Raw genomic sequence first — 20,234 nt, 5'->3', positions numbered from 1 at the left:
AAAGATCCGTAGCATATACAATCTTCCATCTCCAACCCATTCCATTTTTATTTGAAGAATCGACATTTTTCTTATTGAAAGTTGATCTGGAACAACAAGTTCGGTCAAGGGACAACAAGATGGGGCTTGAATTATGATAATATTGTTCTTTATGTCTCAAATCTCAGTTCAAGTTTATTTGGGACCTGTTCAATACGGAGACCTTGCATTTAAAAGTTCTCTAAAACAGTAATAACTAACTGTAAGCCTAACTAATTAGTGATATTATATCATGTCGAGATTAATCTCTCATACCGATACAACGCTCGGTTTTGTTATGTGCAGTAAATTAATAACAAAAAAGTTATGAAAGCCAAATACTTAATGAGTTTTATCATTGTTCATAAACGGTAAAAGGTATCGGTAACCGTTGCAATGGGTACTCACACTTGACATCGAGGTAGACAGTGATGGGTTCGCTGGCGCCGAGCGTGTTCTTGGCCTGACAAGTGTAAGTGGCCGAGTCGCGCCTCGTCACAGGCCGGAACTGGAGGCTCTCCTCGAGGCTGGCTATGTCGGTGCGCCCGGCGCGACGCCACACCACCGACGCCGGAGGGTTGGCGTCGGTCACACAGCGCAGTACCACCGGCTGTCCCTCCTCTAGGTCGCCCACCGGCGCCCCGATCAGTCTCACTTCTGGAGGATCTGCAAAGAAGACAACAGTTCGTTATCCAGGAATCGAAAAAGCCACACAAGTCTAAAGGAGAGGTGGGAAGGAGGTTAAAAAAGACAGAGTGAACCTTGGAGGAGTAGAAAGTTAGAGCTCGTTAGAGCCGTTTTCGAGATCCGTTGGACATAAATATCCAGATATAGAAATATAAATATAAATAACCAAATATAAAAGTATTTTCAGATAATATACAGAAATTGCTCGCTTAATATAATAGGAAATTCAGTCATTATTGTCTATTGTATAGTTTTTACCTATTCATCATTTCTAATTTCGTTGAGCTGTATGCTTTTGTTATCTCATTGCTTGTTATTGTAGAAATGTCAACTGAATCAATAAAATTTGAATTTGATTAGTTGTATTTGATTTATATATTTAATTATCAAAAATACAATTCGAAAAACAAAGTTTCATTTTTGTTGCATTCACATTTTTTGTAAGATTTGTACACAGGACTGCAGTTTCGTGTTGGAACCAACGCATTGTATTTATTTAGTATTGTATTTAGTGAAGTTGTATTGTACTTCACTACAGCCGAATATTTGTTGGAACACGAAACTGCAGTCTGTGTACAAATCTAATAAAATGTGGATGTGACAAAAATAAAACAGTGTTTTTTTCAATGATGGAGAAATTCCACAATATAAATTCTTATTCAACAAATGTTATCAATATGATTGGACTCGAAAAATAAGAAAGTAATGATCGACCAAGAAGTTCATAGGTTTGTAACACCATGGAGCATTTGAACTTGAATTGCGGATGAACCAGTAATGGATTTACTTAGAACGTTATTATAATTTGAACAAAAAGCAACTCACAATTTCATGCTCTCATGAATGATAGGAAATAATATTCCAAGAGCCAGTAACGAATTCAATTAGTACCTTTTATTTTGAACAAGAAACAGCTTACAATTCCATGCTCTCATGAAAGATAGAAAATAATATTCCAGTAAAATCGTTTTTCAAAGAAATATTGAACGATGACATCGCAATGTTTACTAGGCTTCGCTGATACATTTAGGCTGGTGACATATTGACTATTCTAATGTGATCATATCATAATGTTCACATTGAGACGAATCTAGCACGTGTGAACATTTTAATATAAAAATATCAATAATATGATATGAGATGATATTAACTCATCTAGCACACTCGGGTCACGTTCACATCATGTCACGTCCTGTCGCGTCTCATTACACTACTGCCCTACAAACGCTATAGTATATTCAGTAGAATATTTAAACGTGCAATCATATCTATCTTAATACCTCTCTCTAAAATCATTCACCCAGAAATATACGAAGAGGAACAGAACTGAGAAATGTCATGTGATACTCTTCCAATACAACAAATGGAGTATGTGACTTGTCTTGAGATCAATACAAATGGAAAACAAGCTAACCTTCCTTCCTATTACGTGGTCAACATAGTCCGAGCTTATGTATATATTCTATATGTATGATCAATGAATAATCAAGTTCCTCATGGCTATGTTAATGCTATTTAATGAGGAACATTGAATTCAAACATTTTTTCATACTGCGTCACTGTGATTTTATACTCTGCTGTATCATACTTTCCCAATTTCTGTCTGAAAGCCGGCAAAACGTGGTTGGAGGTGAAGGCGTTAGCACGCGACAGAGTTGGATGGAGGACATTCTCGGAAGCCCTATGCTCCTCAAGGAGCGACAGGAACTAAGTCAAGTAAGTCAAGTATCATACTGTTTTTCAATAATAGTAGACATTGGCTCATGGCTAGTTGATGACAACGATTTTCTGTTGTGTAAATTCATATGTTTTCTTTGGACTATACCATATACAAATACTGTATATATAAAGAGTTATATGGAGACTACGGATAGCGTTTTACGGAGACTATGAACCAGTTCTACGGAAATGATGCGTTTGCAACCAACCACGCCGACGTCGACTCAAGGGCTTCAGTAAACAAGACTGTGGTCGCATAGATATATTCTCCCTCTATAGCCTACTCTGCAACAGGGGGCTTCCCTGGGAAAAGTCCACTTCAAGCGTTTCACCACGCGCACGGACTCTTGAATTCGAGGACTTTCCTACTCTACCTTGAAACCTCCATCTTTGTTTACTCTACTGTTGCCAGATATAAACACTCGGGAAAATCCGCCAAGCATCAGCAAACTTCAAGATGACATGATGATTCAGTGTTGATTGATGTTTGGAAAAAGCGAGTTTCTGAAGTTTTCTTGGAAAATGCTTGTTAAATCCTAATGACAGTTTTCAAGGCTACAAGTCAGGTATCAAGGCTTCAAATAATTTTTTCTGGTAGCTGGTACATCAAAGGACGAGTCATTTAGGAAAATAAACATTTCTTACATTCCAGTTATAGATTTATAGAAAGGTAACATTCTCTCAAAGAAAACAAAATTTACTTGAATATGCTAAATCAACATACTGTGGCCCCACTATTCCCGTTACACCTTGCAAGATTTATTCTGACTGTCTACCACACCAACTATAGAGTTTTAGATTTGGAGCTTATAGGGATGATAAAATTGTAGTAATGTTTTTTGTCATAATTGAACAACAAATTTCAATTCATCATCCACTTTAAATCTGTATGAATAGAGTCAGGTAGGAGAGAGTTAAGTAAGAAAATGAATGATATTTTTTCATATTACATTATATTATGTACCGATTGGAATAAATTCGAACGTTATCGTACAGGATTGTCGATAATTTATATTTAATCAAGACGATCAAAATAATAATTCATAGTTGAGAAGTTGAAATATGAAATTTCCGCTCTTCCAATTTAATAGGACAATTGAACAATAGTTTTAACAAAGTGATGCACAAACTCAACTACAGCAAAACAATGGAAATAATGAAGCATCTCAGATAAGTTCCAAGTAGTCATAATGCGAACAAACTTTGTTGAGTTAATAACTGGTCTCAGAGGATCTGAAGCTTTCGCCCCTCAAGTACCGTTGAAAGACAGACGGTTAAGATCTACATAGTACGCGAATATGCAAACTTCTCAACTGGATGGGAATCAGAAGTACTTTCAATTGACAATGAATAATAATTAATGAATAGATTAAGTGAATTTATTTGTCTCGGAAAAGTTATACTGTACGTATTCCCTGGAAATACTAAATTATCAATTCCAAATTATTACGTTCTCTTGAGATACTGAAAATAATAGTTCTATTATATAGTTCTATTGATATGTTTAACAAAGTTCTAACATGAATAATGAAAAGCGTTATATAATAGATGAACAATATCTCTTTGGTTTACAAAAGCGGTCTACAAGGGTAGTCTGTCTGTTTGACTGAATCAAATGAATTGTTATCCGTTTTAATATTAAAAATGAGAGGAGTGATTCAGTTATTCTATGATTAAATCTAATCGCTTAGATGAGGTAGGTGATGTCCTCACTGTACTTCTGTTGGGAGGGTAAAATCTTGTGGCCAGCTTCACTAAACTCGCATGCTGTTAGAATTTCATTTTGTAAATTATTGAAAAAATTGAAATTAAAGTAGAATTAAAACAACCTCCGACTTGGAAGGATATGCGAAGCAGAGAAAAGTGGGTATACAGCGGCGGCGGTGGCGGCGGCGGCGATGTTGCCGTGCAGAGCGGACTGCGTTTGGTAGTCTTCAGTGAGTGTTCAACACCTCATGACACGCATACCTAGTTTCCTCTCTGAAAGCAGTGCATTGACTGAGCACGATTGTCAACTTGGCAACTGCGCTTCTTTCTAGGACTCTATTCGTTACTAATTAGCTGAACTGGTCCTCCATCGCACTCCATTTTTCTGCTCCACATATCCCTCCAAGTCGCAAATTGTTTTAATTCTACTATAACTGACAAATTTTTAAAATAATCTACAAAATGAAATTCCAATGAGCATTAATCACCATGACTAATAGCGAAGGGCTTCATCGGATTCTGTTTCGAATCACGGCGAGAATGTGTTTACTGAAATATGTGAGGCAACAGGGTTCAGCTGAGTAGGCAAAAATTAACATTTTACAGATACAGAGACAAGCGGCTGGCTGTACATTTGTGCGGAGGCGGGGATGGCGTGGTGTGGTCAGACCCCCAGGCAAACTAAACGAGCAGCACCAAGCGCTGAGTTGAGACTTGAACACAGCGATAATGAGCCGAGCATCCTTGGAGAGCTTCTGCAAAGCGAATTAGGCTACAAATATTTTCCTTTTCTACTTCTCGAGGCTAATGAAATTACTGTCCCGGCAAAAGTTTTCCCCAAGCTGGAAATTCTTTTTCGCCAACTTTCGCCGGCTCTCTTTGTTTTTCTTGGAAGTAATTAGCGTTAGGAACTTTTAGCAGCCGTTTGCAATTCAACGTCGCGACTTTTTACGCGTTTTACGAGCGGCTAACAGCAGAACAGCTCTGAATTTGGAAAAAGTTCCGTCCAATAATAAGTGTCTAAATTCCAGCCAATTGCACGTGGATTTTAGAATGAAGGTGCTGTGCAGTAAAGGATTACTTCCATTTACCGAAATAGGGGAAAGCTCAAATAAATAATGAAGATGCTTGGATGCTGAAGTGAGTGTAGAATTTCAAAAACTAGAAGATTCATTCTGGCTTCTTGCACAGGCTTTCAGTGATTAGAGGCTTTCGTAGTTCGAATATTCTGATAATGGAGGTGAGAAATATGCATTAGGAAAGTGAGCTGGCATTGAAAAGAATGTAAGGTCGGTGAATGTGGGAGTGGTTGCTGTTTTTTCTTTTCAGGCAGATGGTACAACTGCGACTTGCCACAAGACGACAATTCAAACTCACACGCAGTGGGAATATCCATAAGATTAGAGCCGATCAGTTGTGCTCCATCTGCAACTTGCAACAGTTGGAGTCGGCATGTGCTATTCATATGCCCACAGTATGGAGCACTGCAAGCATGGCTGATTGGAAGAGTTCCGGCGTTTCAGGAAGGAGATTTGATCCTCGTGATCTGCAACTACAACCACCACATCAACTACACCACATTAGTGCGGGATAAGAAGATGTTTTCAACTTATGTGGAACAGTGTTCCAGAATTCGATCAGTCTGTTTGAATGAGTGAAATGTGGTGGACTTCATGGACTTCTGTAAATTTGACTTATTGAAGAGCTATCAATGATTTGAGGAAATATGGATTGTTTTTTTCTTCCTTCTCCACTCCACCAGGAATGCTAAGGTGTATGAGAGAAGTGAATACATTGTTTGATTGGCTTTTATTTCTCAATACAAAACTCCAGTTCCAATGCTCATGAGATCATGATTAGTGGTGGTTAAGCCTACCAAAGGTTGACTAAAATACTTGTTCAGTTTAGTTTCTCGATATTTCTTCGATTTCAGTTTGTATAATCCATGAATTTGGTAGAGTGATTAATTCTATTGTTAGAACCTCGTCTCCTGTTCTATAACATACATAAAACACCATAATGTTAACTTTCTTCCTGTGATTCATTTCTTTGTCTATTGATGTTGCTTTTGCTGGGAATATCCGAAGAGTTATGTATAGGCTAAAACAATGGATACATTCTAAACTAATATGCTACATAAACTGTATACCATATACTATTATAAACACTATACTGTATTGTGAGGGTGTAGCATAATTTCCAAATTTTTTTAAAGGATTAGCTTCCCAAATTCTTTAACAGGTCGAAAATGAACTGTTAGTAATGATTTCCTGTCATAATTGTCATTACACAATCCTAGCACATAGTTGTTATCAGGAGAAAAATTATTCAATATCAGGGGATGAAATGTATGATCAGTAATTTCTGGGAAAAAATACCATTCCAAGCATGCAAATCACTTTGTAACAGTTTATTTCAGATTAATTATCTTTTCCTCATGAAATTGGAATTCATTCAATTTGTTTTGAGTTTGATCAGTACAAGTTTATTGTTTGAAAACATTGAAATAAATTTTTTAAAGGTGGAAACTTAATGTAATTGATTCAACAAATTGAATCGGAAACTGTTATTTTTCTAATACACTGAATTTGAAACATTCATACCTCAACAATTGATATGTTACGAGAAACAAATAAAGTTTCCGAGAAAACCAGAGAATATTCACGGTTCGACTGGATTGATTTGATTGACGTTCATACTTGTTGGTATCCGAATCAAATGATGTTTTTTCGGATAAATGATCCTGTATTCTGTATCAATAATACACGTACAATGCAGTAAAAAAACTAGCGACCCCCTGGGTTGAAGAACTCGCTCATGCAATTTTGTATTCTTCTCTGAAATCCGCAACTTGTAATTTTACAGGGTTGGTGAGAATAATTCTCACCTACTCATAATAATTACTATTATGGTAACAGAATGGGGATCCTATTCCAACAATTGAAAAAACTACTTTCTGTAGCTTCAAAGCTTTAGTCAGATATCTTGGATCTGTCATATGGCTACAACTTCATTTTGAATCCAACATATTTTTTTAAAATGGTAACGTGGTCATGTTATACATGATTTCGGTACAGAATTTCATGAGAGAATTATTGGAGAGGCCCGCACATCGATATTTCAAACCGTTCTAATGGTCTCAACATTTGAAGATATTAATAATCTTCTTCTTCTTCTTTCTTCTTTGGCTGTGCCTTTTCCTATAGTCCAGGCGCTGGCTTACATTGAGCATACATGAGAGAGGCAGAGAATTTGACTTCGGATTATTGTTAGGGGGTCTTTAGTGTATATGAAACTCGATGTCGTCACGTCCCAGGGTGGTCGACAGCTTGGGGGGGAGGGGGGTAAGTTGTAAAAAACGCGCGTTTATAAAATCGCCTGTCCTGCAGTTACTATTCATAGTAAAGCTTTTAATTTTTCCTCAATATAATGTACACATAACTGGCTTTCAATGTGGTCCTATACATTTTTGCGATAAACCGCATAGTTTTTCCGTAAAAAAATAAAATATCTCGAAAAATGTATTTTTTTATTATGGACTTTTTGTTATTTCTCGAATATTCAAGTAATTAGCCGACTTAGAGGAAAAGGCTCTCAATAAACGTTGTAGGCCGTTTCTTGCTGAATCCAATGATATATATAGTTTGGGGGTTACGATCATAGATGCGGCGGTGGGAGGGGGATAAGTAGCACTGTTACGCTGCGGCGCGGTCCTCCCCCATGATTAATTCGCGTAATGGCCTGTCTATCGCATCGCTCCTACTAGTCTATGCATTCAAATTATGTATTTCCGGAACGCTATCTTATGTATTTTCGGTCGCTGAACACGATTTTTCAACTCTCGAGCCTTAATAATTGATAATTCTCATCATAATATACTAATTATGGTCAAAATTACAAACTTCATCTCATTCTGCAAGGAAACTAAGAAATGACTGTTTGAAATAAACGAAACTTGGGTTTCAAGAAATATATTAGGATAGAATAAAGATAATATTTATATATGTTTATGTTCTATTGTTTTTATCTCAAATTAATTTATTGTGATGCGCTGCAGGCTAAATTATATTATTAATTGCACACTGGCCACGCTTACTTGATATAGTGGTCAGTTAATTTCCAAGAAATATTTGTGGAATTTCTTAGTTCTTCATGGTGGAAATGGAATTCATCATTCATTCATTATCATAATGATTATGTTTAGTATGAAAATGTTAATCTTTCGTGAATCTTCAGTTTGTCGTGAACTTTTGAGAAATTATATCCAATATAATAATAGATATGTGTCAAATCAAAATGAAATGAAAATTTAAATATTCATTCATATTATTTCTAACAGTATTATTATAATGATATTTCACTAACTTTTGATTGATTCATCCATTATGGTATTCCCGTTCAGACTGTTTTGAAATGGTAACAAGTTATTCAGTATCAAAATTTGGGATTCGAATAGTTTTGGGCCATGCCTGTTATTCTTTCCCAAACATATTTATATGATTTGTAATTTTATCCACAAATGAATGAATGAATGTATGTATTCCTGCACGTAGCTAACGTATGGATTATTCCTTTATAGATTCTTGCATGTCACATTAATAAATCTCTGCCACAGATTTAGAAATCAAGTCTCGATGGTTTGGAGAGCATATTATTGGAGTGATTCTTTTACTCTGCTGCTTCTAATATGTTCACTACCTTTGTTTGATTTTAGACCATAGACATGAAAAGCTATGTCCACCTGTATCACTCCATCTTTATTGAGAATTTTCATAACTCTTCTCATCACAAAGTTTCCATAATCTTGCAGCGTATTGAAGTTTTGAAAAGTGAAGTAGGAGTTGAATTCAGGAGAGCCATGTCATCATTATGCGAATTTGTCAACGATATTTAGGGATTTAGTCAAATCCACAACTAGTTTCACTTACAATTTCATGGGCCAAGTGAGATTAAGAGTTTTTTTCAAATATCCATCAGATGTTGACAGAGATTGCGGTTATTGTAGAAATGCATGCTGCACTAAAACTTCAATGCTGAATTATCTTTAAACAGCTACCTAGTAAAAATACAGAGATCAGATTTTTTTGTTCTAGAATTAACTAAGACTAGGATTTTTGTTTGATTGCATCGTGGAGAATGAAAGAACTCTGTTTCTTTTTATAGGTGAGAATACACTTTTACAATTTGCCACAACTATGTTCAGATAAAAATCGTTGGAGACCGAATAACTATTTCTTTCTATACGTTCAAAAGAGAATCACACACTTCTTCACTTGCTTCCAGACCATTGATAACATTATGCAGATTCTGTTGTCCATCAGAGTCTTGAAGAAAAATGTTATGTTCTCTTGAGAAGATTATGCTTCTGGAAATCATTCTCATCTCTCATTATTCTTGTTTTACTTCATTAGATGACTTTCTTCACAATCTCCAGTGATATCCATAATGATGTCAACATACTTGAACAGAATATCTTTGATGGAAGATTTATTTATATAGTAGCAGCCATTTTAGGAAAGCCTTTGAAGAACTAGCTATTCCAATCACTCAGTTATGGATGATCGAATGAGGGTTTGTTCCAAAGCATGATCGGTTGTCACATTTATTAAATTTTCATTTGGCAGAGAGTCAATGTATTGACTGTATAGAGTTAATGTTTCCTTATTGGAAATTATTTTCTACTTCTATGGGTATTTTTTTATATTTTCTAGATATAACACAGACTTTATAACATAGTTTGTGTGATTGAATTAAAAAAGTATGGGATCTTTTCTCTTACAGTTTCTATGTGCAATACCAGAGTCCTTCCTTATGAGCATGAATACAATTTAAGATAATTTAAACTATGTTACAATAATCAGTCATAAATTTCAAGTAGTCATTGATTTTGATTCTAAAAAAACTCCACAAATAGCTCCTGACTTCTTTCAAATATACTTTGACAATCTCTCATATTTGAACCGTTCATGAGTCCTTGTAGTTGTTTCATTGAATTGATTGCTTGCTCTCACACCTTAATTATACTGATCTCCCCTCAATAGATTTCCAACAGTATTCTCTCCAAATATTTCAAATTCAACAAAGATATCTCTCATTCCACTTTCATTCAAGTACCACCCCAAGACAATCAGTCAAACTCAGCCAGATGAAAAGTATCTATTCGTAGATATAAGTTACAGAAATCAGTTGATAAAGCTGCGTTTACACCAAAGTTATTAACAAAATGTTAATAACTTAATCTTTATAGATTCTATTAGATTGAACGGAACTTGGCAAACACATATGTCCATCATATGTATGATAAGTTATGTTCAATCTAATAGAATCTATAAAGATTAAGTTATATTAACATCTCCTTAATAACTTTGGTGTAAACGCAGCTTTAGAGTTGTATTTCCTTTGTAATCAAATATTTAGTCATATCACATGGGAGTAATTGGCATTATTTGTGCTTCAACTGTAAATTTATATTAAGAAAATATTTTACTCCTGTTACACGGTGCTCTATATGGGGTAGCCTATATTATTTGTTTAACTTACTCCATTACTTGACTTTCGCAATTCCAAAGTGATCATTGAACTAAATCGAATAATTATTCTCTCTTAATGGAATATCAGTTTTTTATCGACTGAGAAACACATATAGGATTCCTAACAGGATGGTTTATCATTACAATGTAATCATAAATAATGATAATGAGATGAAGTTTGTAATTTTGACCATAATTAGTATATTATGATGAGAATTATCAATTATTAAGGCTTGAGAGTTGAAAAATCGTGTTCAGCGACCGAAAATACATAAGATAGCGTTCCTGAAATACATAATTTGAATGCATAGACTAGTAGGAGCGATGCGATAGACAGGCCATTACGCGCATTAATCATGGGGGAGGACCGCGCCGCAGCGTAACAGTGCTACTTATCCCCCTCCCACCGCCGCATCTATGATCGTAACCCCCAAACTATATATATCATTGGATTCAGCAAGAAACGGCCTACAACGTTTATTGGGAGCCTTTTCCTCTAAGTCGGCTAATTACTTGAATATTCGAGAAATAACAAAAAGTCCATAATAAAAAAATACATTTTTCGAGATATTTTATTTTTTTACGGAAAAACTATGCGGTTTATCGCAAAAATGTATAGGACCACATTGAAAGCCAGTTATGTGTACATAATATTGAGAAAAAATTAAAAGCTGTACTATGAATAGTAACTGCAGGACAGGCGATTTTATAAACGCGCGTTTTTTACAACTTACCCCCCTCCCCCCAAGCTGTCGACCACCCTGGGACGTGACGACATCGAGTTTCATATACACTAAAGACCCCCTAACAATAATCCGAAGTCAATTCTCTGCCTCTCTCATGTATGCTCAATGTAAGCCAGCGCCTGGACTACTATTTAAATGGAGTCGGCATTCCTTTCTCTTAATCAGCCTCTCCACAAAGCCCTATCCAATGCTTCCTCTCTCCTCCAACCACTCTTCCGCAAGTCAGCCGCTATTCTATCTCCCCACCTCATCCTAGGTCTACCTCATCTTCTCGCACCATCCAAAACCAAATCCTGCACTCTTCGTCCAACATAATCCTCCTCCCGTCGCTGTACATGCCCAAACCACCTCACCCTTGTCTCCTGCATTTTCTTTCCCAGTGGTCCAACTTTTACAGTGCCTCTAATCAATTTATTTCTTATTTTATCTCTTCTTGTAACCCCACACATCCATCTCAACATTCTTATCTCAGTCACTTCCATCTTTCGTTCCTGTTTCTTTGTTTCTTTGAAATGGGCCATGTTTCTGTCTCATACAGCATAGCTGGCCTCACAACTGATCTATACACTTTTCCCTCCATTTGACAATTCACTCACTCTCTTATCACAAAGAACACCACTCATTTTTCTCCAGTTCATCCATCCACAATTTATTCTATGCTGTATTTCCAAATCAAGCCCTCCATCTCTCTGTACACTTGAACCCAGGTACTTGAAACTTGCAACTGGTTGGAGTTGGTTTCCTTCAAGCTGTAAGGGTAGCCCATTATTGTTTCCCAATACCATGTACTCTGTTTTTGATCGGCTAATTTTCAGTCCCCTATTATTAATATTTGAAGATATTAATAATGATACAAAAATTAAATAAATGAGTAACTACATTCAATAATCAAGTCTTAGTAAACACTAATAATCGGCTAATTTTCAGTCCCCTATTATTAATATTTGAAGATATTAATAGTGATACAAAAATTAAATAAATGAGTAACTACATTCAATAATCAAGTCTTAGTAAACACTAATAGTTGCTTCTACTCACAAAGTTGACACTTTGAACGAAAAAAATTGTTATATCAATTGATTGTATGATTAATAACAATTTTTTTCTTATGCACTCCCAATGTTATTTTTATATCCTGGAAAAAGATGATGGAGTGACAAGAACAATTTTTTTCTGTCAACATACTTCACCTGTAAAAAAGTTCGAAGAATACGAATTCAAAATTTGAAGCTGATTGATCAGTTCTTGTCAAGTTATTGTAGAACATACAAACAACGACTCTAGCCTTGAGTTAGTCAAAAGTGAAAACTCTCTAACGCTTGTTCAATGTATCAATAAAATAATTATCACAAACTTTAGAGAAAACTTTGGATTCATTAATGATTGGGAGAATGTGATCAAGTGTTTGTATGTGTTTCAACCAGACAAACCCCTTTTCAAACAAACTAATTGATAAAAGCAATATTCCTGCTATTCCATACCAGCTTTCAGATATTGATTGACAACGGTGAACGTTTCCAAAGAAATTCTATTGCATTAATGCTATACCTTCGGCAAATTCATTTCTCTGTTCAAATGTAGAGAAGAATAATCAAGCATAATCAAAAAAATAAAAAATTGATGTGGAATATTGCTATAGTAAGAGAACAGAAACCGGAATCAATAACAGATACTCTTAAATCCATATCAACAGATAAATAATGAAACAGATAACAGTCTATATTCACGTAATGATTCATGAAAAATTGTTAATGAGTACCCCATAGAAAACCTTCATGAACTGCAATCATAAAATAACCATGATTTTATTGAGTCCCTTAGAGGTCTTGTGAATCTTGCCTTTCTGGACCCTACATGACGATGAGCTGCAAACTAAGCACAAATTTGCATTTTCCTAGCTCAGAAAAGTAAATAACCGTATGCAAGTAACGCCTTTGAGGAAGCAGACATTGCATGAATAGGAAATTCGGATGCATCGAGTTGCACATTTCAAATGCAATGAGCTTCAACCCACATACTAGGAATATGAAATCTAGAATATTGTCGAGAGAAAATCTCCACTGCTCTCTTTTGATTTGAGCATATATGATAAAAAATCATCTCCATTTATATTGACAACCAGCAGCTGCTTGGTTATGTATGTATTCGTTGAAAGATGGGATTCAACAAAAACCTTCTTATTGTTCTCGACCTTTAATAATATCGTTGATTTACTCTATATCCACATAATTTATAATAGCAATATTTCCACATAAACATTATTTCTAAATAAATAAATCTCGAATAATAATAATAGTTGAAAATAATAGTTATAAATAAATCTACTTTTTCTGATACTTTCAATCATTTCCTCCACTTTTTCAACCCCTGTACATCTCCTCCTACATGGAGAGAAGAATTTCAAGGCCCATGAGCTGATAAATGGAGCATATTTAGGGGCTTATCAGCAACATGAGCAGTGAACCGTCAAGATGTGGCTCGGTGGATAGTTATAATAGTTATAGATCAACTGAACCAGAAAATTAATGGAAGCAGCCACTCTTTAGCGATTGACCGGGGGATGATGAGCCGAGCATTTTGGACCGCAAATATCCAAAGATTGCCGAAACCAATCACAATTTAACAGACGATAATTTTAAAAATCATCGCTCAAATTCTCTATTACACCAAGAGATAATCTGTTTTTAGATTTTGATTTATTACTGTTTATCATTGATATGTAGTAATATAATTTATAGGTAGCCTACTTCTCCATAATAATACGTTTGTGAGTTACTGTACCACAGAAGAAATAAACATGATAGCCCAGTCAATGAAGTTCCAAAAAAGCAGTTTCGATCCGAAAATTAAATAAAAGCTGAATTTCCCACCATCGATAGAACCCTCCCAGAGGGTCATTCTCCCAAAAGTCCCAAGAAATACCCTTGGAGCTTTCCGCCCCAGCCCCCCAAAACATGAAAAATGCAGGTAAATACGGGAAATCAATTATCTCTGTAACCATTGATAGGAAACAGTTCTATTATATGCCATTCGATTCGTCACATTATGGACTACAATATTAGCTATATTCATTTTTTCAATAAAGTTGACAGTTTTCTTGATAAAAAAATATATATGTAAAAATTCAGGGGGTTTTTGACTTGATTTTTTTGCTTTCTTTGATTAACCTCGAAACAAGTAGTTTTAAAGGAAAATGAGACAAATAATTAATGTAGCCACTGTCATTGCAAATCCATTTATGTATATTGTTATGTATTTGCGATTCGATTTGACGCTGTGTAAGGGGAAACAGTCGACGCGGAACGGCGCGGCTGACTCTTAGCCATAGTAAACAGCAAACTGGAAATCAATTATCTCTGTAACCATTAATCGGAAAAAAATCTATCATATGTCTTTCGATTCGTTACATTATGGACTAAAATATCAGTCGTATTCATTTCCTCAATAAATCAGTTTCCTTGAAAAAATAATATATATGTAAAAATTTAGGGGTTTTTCGATTTGATTTTTGTTTTCTCCGATTAACTTCGAAGCAAATAATCTAAAGAAAATTAGAAAAATAATTAATGTAGCCACATTCATTGCGAATCCATTGATGTATATTGTTATTTATTTGCGATTCGATTTGACGCTGTGGAAGGGGAAACAGTCGACGCGGTACGGCATGGCTGACTCTCTTCACCATATTAAACAATAAAATACAGTAGTAGGCCTACTGCTTTCTAAGTTGCATCTTATTCACACTATGGCACTCGAAATAATCAATTTTGTCTATTGTTTTGACATGCAATGAAACTAATTTTTCACATTTTAATTCTCTGAATTCTCTATAATCATTTTGTTGTTATATATGTGCTAAATCATGCATTCTATGACATACAAAGATATTGTTTGCAACCGATAAAATATTCATACTATTACATAATATAATACATATTTAAAATATGTGTGTATGATCATAATTCTATGCTAAAATTTATCATAAGTTATGAATGTCAAAAACTGAGATAAATCATGGATTACAATAGTGTTAACAGTGGCAATTTCCTGAAAAATCATAGCGTGCAGTGTTTGCTGTTTTCTACAGTTAATATTCTTCCAGCCAGGTTGATAATATACCTTCAGTTGAGCCAAATATATATGACGGCTGAGGCAAAAAAAAAATATACATTGGGCTTGTTGAGTTGAAACTTTCTATGATTCTCTCTGTAAAGTAGCTTATCTTCCGTTCTTACTAGTTGAATCTACATTATTTAGACAGTCCAATATGAAAATTCAGTAGACTCTAAAGATGAAAGCCATGCGAACATAAAAATTAAGGAAGAGTAAGCATTTGTAAAAGGTAGGAAAATAATGAAAGTGTTTCACATTTAACCACTAAGTACCCTACCGTATAAGATTAATTGAAAGACGATTCATCATCTTCTATTATTTTTGTTAACATATCGATTTTTCACCTCCACTCGTATCTTGTCATTGATTACACAAGGTTGGCAGAAGCTTTTCTTTATGTTGATTGAAATTGATTTTGATTAGGGCACCAAAAGAATAGATAATTTTCTATTTGAAGCATTCAAATTAAATCTATTGAACATGATTTCTTATGACTTAGCATTTACAGATTTAGTTGGGTGAAGCTTTTTGAAAAATGTACCTGATTATCAATTCCATGGTTTTTATACCATTCTAGTTCATTGTGATCATTGAAGGGTTGAAGTGATGAGTTAGTTCAAGTGAATTCTAGTACACAAGTATATTGTGCTTATAATGGGCTCTTCTTTATTTTCTATCGATATTTTGCTCCAGTAGAGAAAATTTAAAATGTTGGTTTTAAATTTTATAAGCTTTATGAATAATATAAATTAACGGTAATATAAATTTGATAAGTCCAGTATTAAATTAATAGATGTTGATTTTCATTGTATCGCTTTGTATCAATGTTACTTGCACTGTTTGCAATTCATCACTATTTTCTCAAGAATTAGTTTTTTATGAATTCCTTGATCTTAAAATTGAAATTCAAATGCTATTTGGATGACGTTCACATTCCACTGTTTTTTTACAATAATTGTTACGTTGAAGAGTGAGGCAATTCAATCCATTTGGAAGTAAAAGGAAATCACAGTGCGATTTGAACAGTGGATAGTAACTTTGAAATTCAGTTGCTGAATTCATTACGACTTGATACTATCATTTGTAATTATAGTTGATCGGAAATATGCATTTTATGTAATGTTTATATTTCAGTTTGACAAATCTTCTATCACAGTCTCGCTTTCATTCATAAACATGATACTCCTAAATATGTTGATTACCTTAAAGATGTAGCTTATCTTACGTCGAACAATGTACAATATAAACAATTTTAATTAAATTACTATTATGATGATCATTGGAATTTCTGCCTGTGATTGAGAAAAAGTCATTTTATGAGCCTTGCAATTCATACCTAGAAAAAGTTGCATTATTACTAGATTTTTTTTTTTTTTTTACTATTTATTGGTACTGTACATTGATTTTTGTGATTATACAGATAAACTACTTTATTCTGAATCAGGATAAGGATAAATAGGGAAATTGTGAGATGGGGATAATCCATAGTTACATAGCATCAATTTGAAAGCTCTGATAATAATGAATTGAACGGAACTGCGATTCTGGCTTGGTATTGCCTCTTCATGTTCACTCGTTTTGCCTCTTCGTTCTCACTATATGTGATAATATTGGTAATATTTGAACCGAATGTGCAACAAATTAATCTACTTTCAGCTTGAAAATTTTCAACTTATCAGGAGTACAGTGTTATCATATAGTATCTCAGGTAGGCCCACCCTTTTATTTTTTTTGTTCACGTGATCTGATGATATTCATTCCATTATCAAGTGTTCAAATTATAAAGAGTGATGAAACAAGATAAAACACAAGAAAAGCTATGAAAAGAAATTCTGAATCTTCATTTTTCACAAAATAAGGATAAGATGAAGGAGTCGGACACATAATATATCATGAAACTTCGTTGAAAAACATCAATATCTGAAACTAGAGTTATCAAATTGTGTGACCTCTGACTCTTTTGCTGAAGGCACACTTCAAATTAATATAATAAATTCTGTGAGGAAACAACGAAATCCTGATTTTTATCATGAGCATGGTTAAATCAAGAAAATTGTAATATTTTTTTAGTGTATTGAAAAGTGAAAATCTATATACAGCGCATGTCAAAACAATAGACAAAATTAATTGTTTCGAGCGCCACAGTGTAAATGAGATGCAATGTAGACAGCAGTATTAATCTGTTTACTATGGTGAAGGGAGTCAGCCGCGTCGGCTGTTTCCCCTTCCACAGCGTCAACTTGAATCGAAAATACATAACAATATACATCAATGGATTCGCAATTAATGTGGCTACAATAATTATTCGTCACATTGTTCTTTTAAATTACTTGCTTCGAAGTTAATCGGAGAAAACAAAAAAATCAAATCGAAAAACTCCTAAATTTTTACATTATATTATTTTATCAAGGAAACTGTTCGATTTATTGAGGAAATGAATACGACTAATATTGTAGTCCATAATGTAACGAATCGAATGACATATGATAGATTTTTTTCCGATTAATGGTTACAGAGATAATTGATTTCCAGTTTGCTGTTTACTATGGCTAAGAGAGTCAGCTGCTCCGTTCCGCGTCGACTGTTTCCCCTTCCACAGCGTCAAATCGAATCGCAAATGCATAACAATATACATCAATGGATTTGCAATGAGAGTGACTACATTGATTATTTGGCTCATTTTTCTTCAAAACTACTTGCTTTGAAGTTAATCGAAGAAAACAAAAAAATCAAATCGCAAACCCCCCTAAATTTTTACATATATATTATTTTATCAAGAAAACTGCTAATTTTATTGGAAAAATGAATATAACTAATATTGTAGTCCATAATGAAACGAATCGAATGGCATAATATAGAACTGTTTTCGATCAATTTGTACAGAGATAATTGATTTCCCGTGTTTACCAGCATTTTTCAACTTTGAGGGGGGCTAGGGGGGAAAGCTCCAAGGGGATTTCTTGGGTCTTTTGGGAGAATGACCCTCTGGGAGGGTTCTATCGATGGTAGAAGATTCAGCTTTTATTTAATTTTCGGATCGAAAAAACCTTTATTGACTGGGCTATGAAGAGAGAGCCGTGTTCTTTACTCCGTGACTGTACCATCATAGATGCAATCACGAGTATTAAAATAGTGCCACTATTATATAGATAATTTGCTGCTAATTAAACGGTATGAATGGTGTGCTATTTAACCAGATAACTTCATGTCAATAACCATCGTAGTCAATAATATTGTGCCATGTTCTACGTCATGGCTCAATTTGCGACGTAGAACTATCTACAGCTAATCAATAATCACCATTGTAAACCAGTTTCCAAGTTTTGATCGAATAATGTCCAAGTTCAACGTTCAATTTCTTTTCAAATCAGGGTGGAATCAATTTTTATAATGAATGTGATTTGTAAAATACTATAAGTCTAGTATTTAATAAGATTTTACTGAAGTAGGATGAGTTTGATTGATTTGAAATCGATTGAAAATTCGTTATTATGAATAAATTGAAGATCTAATTATAACATTAGCAATGTATTGATAGCATCATGGACACATATATAATAAATTTTGAATATTGATAAAACTGCATAGAACCGTTTGATGAGAATGCGTTTCGACAGACGAAGTGGTATAAATATAAGAAAGGAGGAGGTGGAATAAAACGTGTCAACTTGTTAGCAAGACAGATGGAAGATGCTTTTCTATTCCAGACATAAAATGTGAGTTTGGAATAGTCGAGGTTAATAGGAAAGAAGAGCGTAAACATCCGGGCAAAACTCGCTAACTTGTCCGAAGTTGGGCAAAAGTGGAAGAGAAGATGGTCGGTGCTGCTTTACAACTTTTTCCGACCGCTGTAAGTAAATAATTAAATGTGAAAGTTTCAATTGAGTTTGGAAGTCGACATTCATGCTCGAAATATTTCACTTGTTTTTCGGCGATGTTTTACTAAGATCACCGATAAAACTTGTTTAACATGGATGAATGTGACTGTGATTGTAGTATTCAATTTATAGAACATTATCTTTGAACGTCTGATGATAATTCATTTTTCTTTTATTTCTGGTTGTATCACCGAAAATAGATTGTTATAATAGATAATATATCATTGTTGTATTGTCTGTGTCTTCCCTACTCAGGGAAGAGATAAAATGAATCTCTTATATACGTATTTGGGAATTTTAATTGAATATTATTGAAGTTGTATTTTTGACTCACTCAAGGCCAAAGTTGTTGTCCATCTGTATCTATGTTCTACAATAACTTTAAAAATAAATGATTGGTTTCAAATTTTGAGCACTTTTTCGAAACGTTTTACAAGTCAAATTCGTTGAACAACAAAATTGACTCACTCCTCCGTCCTTTCTCAGGATTTAAAAATAACATTGAAAGTGCATAAGGAAAAAAAAATGTTGTGATTTATCATTTAGTTTGATGGAATTAATTGCATGCTTATTCTGTAATTTTTCCATTCATTTAAAGCTGATGCTATTTGTGAGTTATCACACAGACTACCTTTATGAGCCGACACATGATTTCAGATGTATAATACAGGATATATTTAAAAATTCATAAGTTCTATATCAACTTGATTCCGTTAACGTCTGTCTGCCTGTCCATTGTCTGTCTCCAACACACGCGTAATATTAATAGATTATAAATACTACTTGTGATAACAGCTGCTATGACATTGACAAATTCGCTATGACCTTTTGTTTTT

At 34.4% G+C, this 20,234-nt stretch overlaps 1 protein-coding gene across 3 annotated transcripts in view; it reads right to left on the bottom strand.

Annotated features, from left to right (window-relative positions):
- LOC111044931 (irregular chiasm C-roughest protein) overlaps positions 1-20,234 on the bottom strand; it is a 476,131-nt gene that overhangs the window by 35,113 nt on the left and 420,784 nt on the right. For all 3 annotated transcript variants that reach the window (XM_039424116.1, XM_039424117.1, XM_039424118.1), the window contains exon 5: positions 427-684. In XM_039424116.1, the coding sequence (XP_039280050.1) occupies positions 427-684 (258 nt within the window). The remainder of the gene's footprint in view (positions 1-426; positions 685-20,234) is intronic.

This window comes from Nilaparvata lugens, chromosome 3, assembly GCF_014356525.2.
Source record: "Nilaparvata lugens isolate BPH chromosome 3, ASM1435652v1, whole genome shotgun sequence".
NCBI lineage: Eukaryota > Metazoa > Arthropoda > Insecta > Hemiptera > Delphacidae > Nilaparvata > Nilaparvata lugens.
This window is presented reverse-complemented; position numbering and strand designations above follow the sequence as displayed.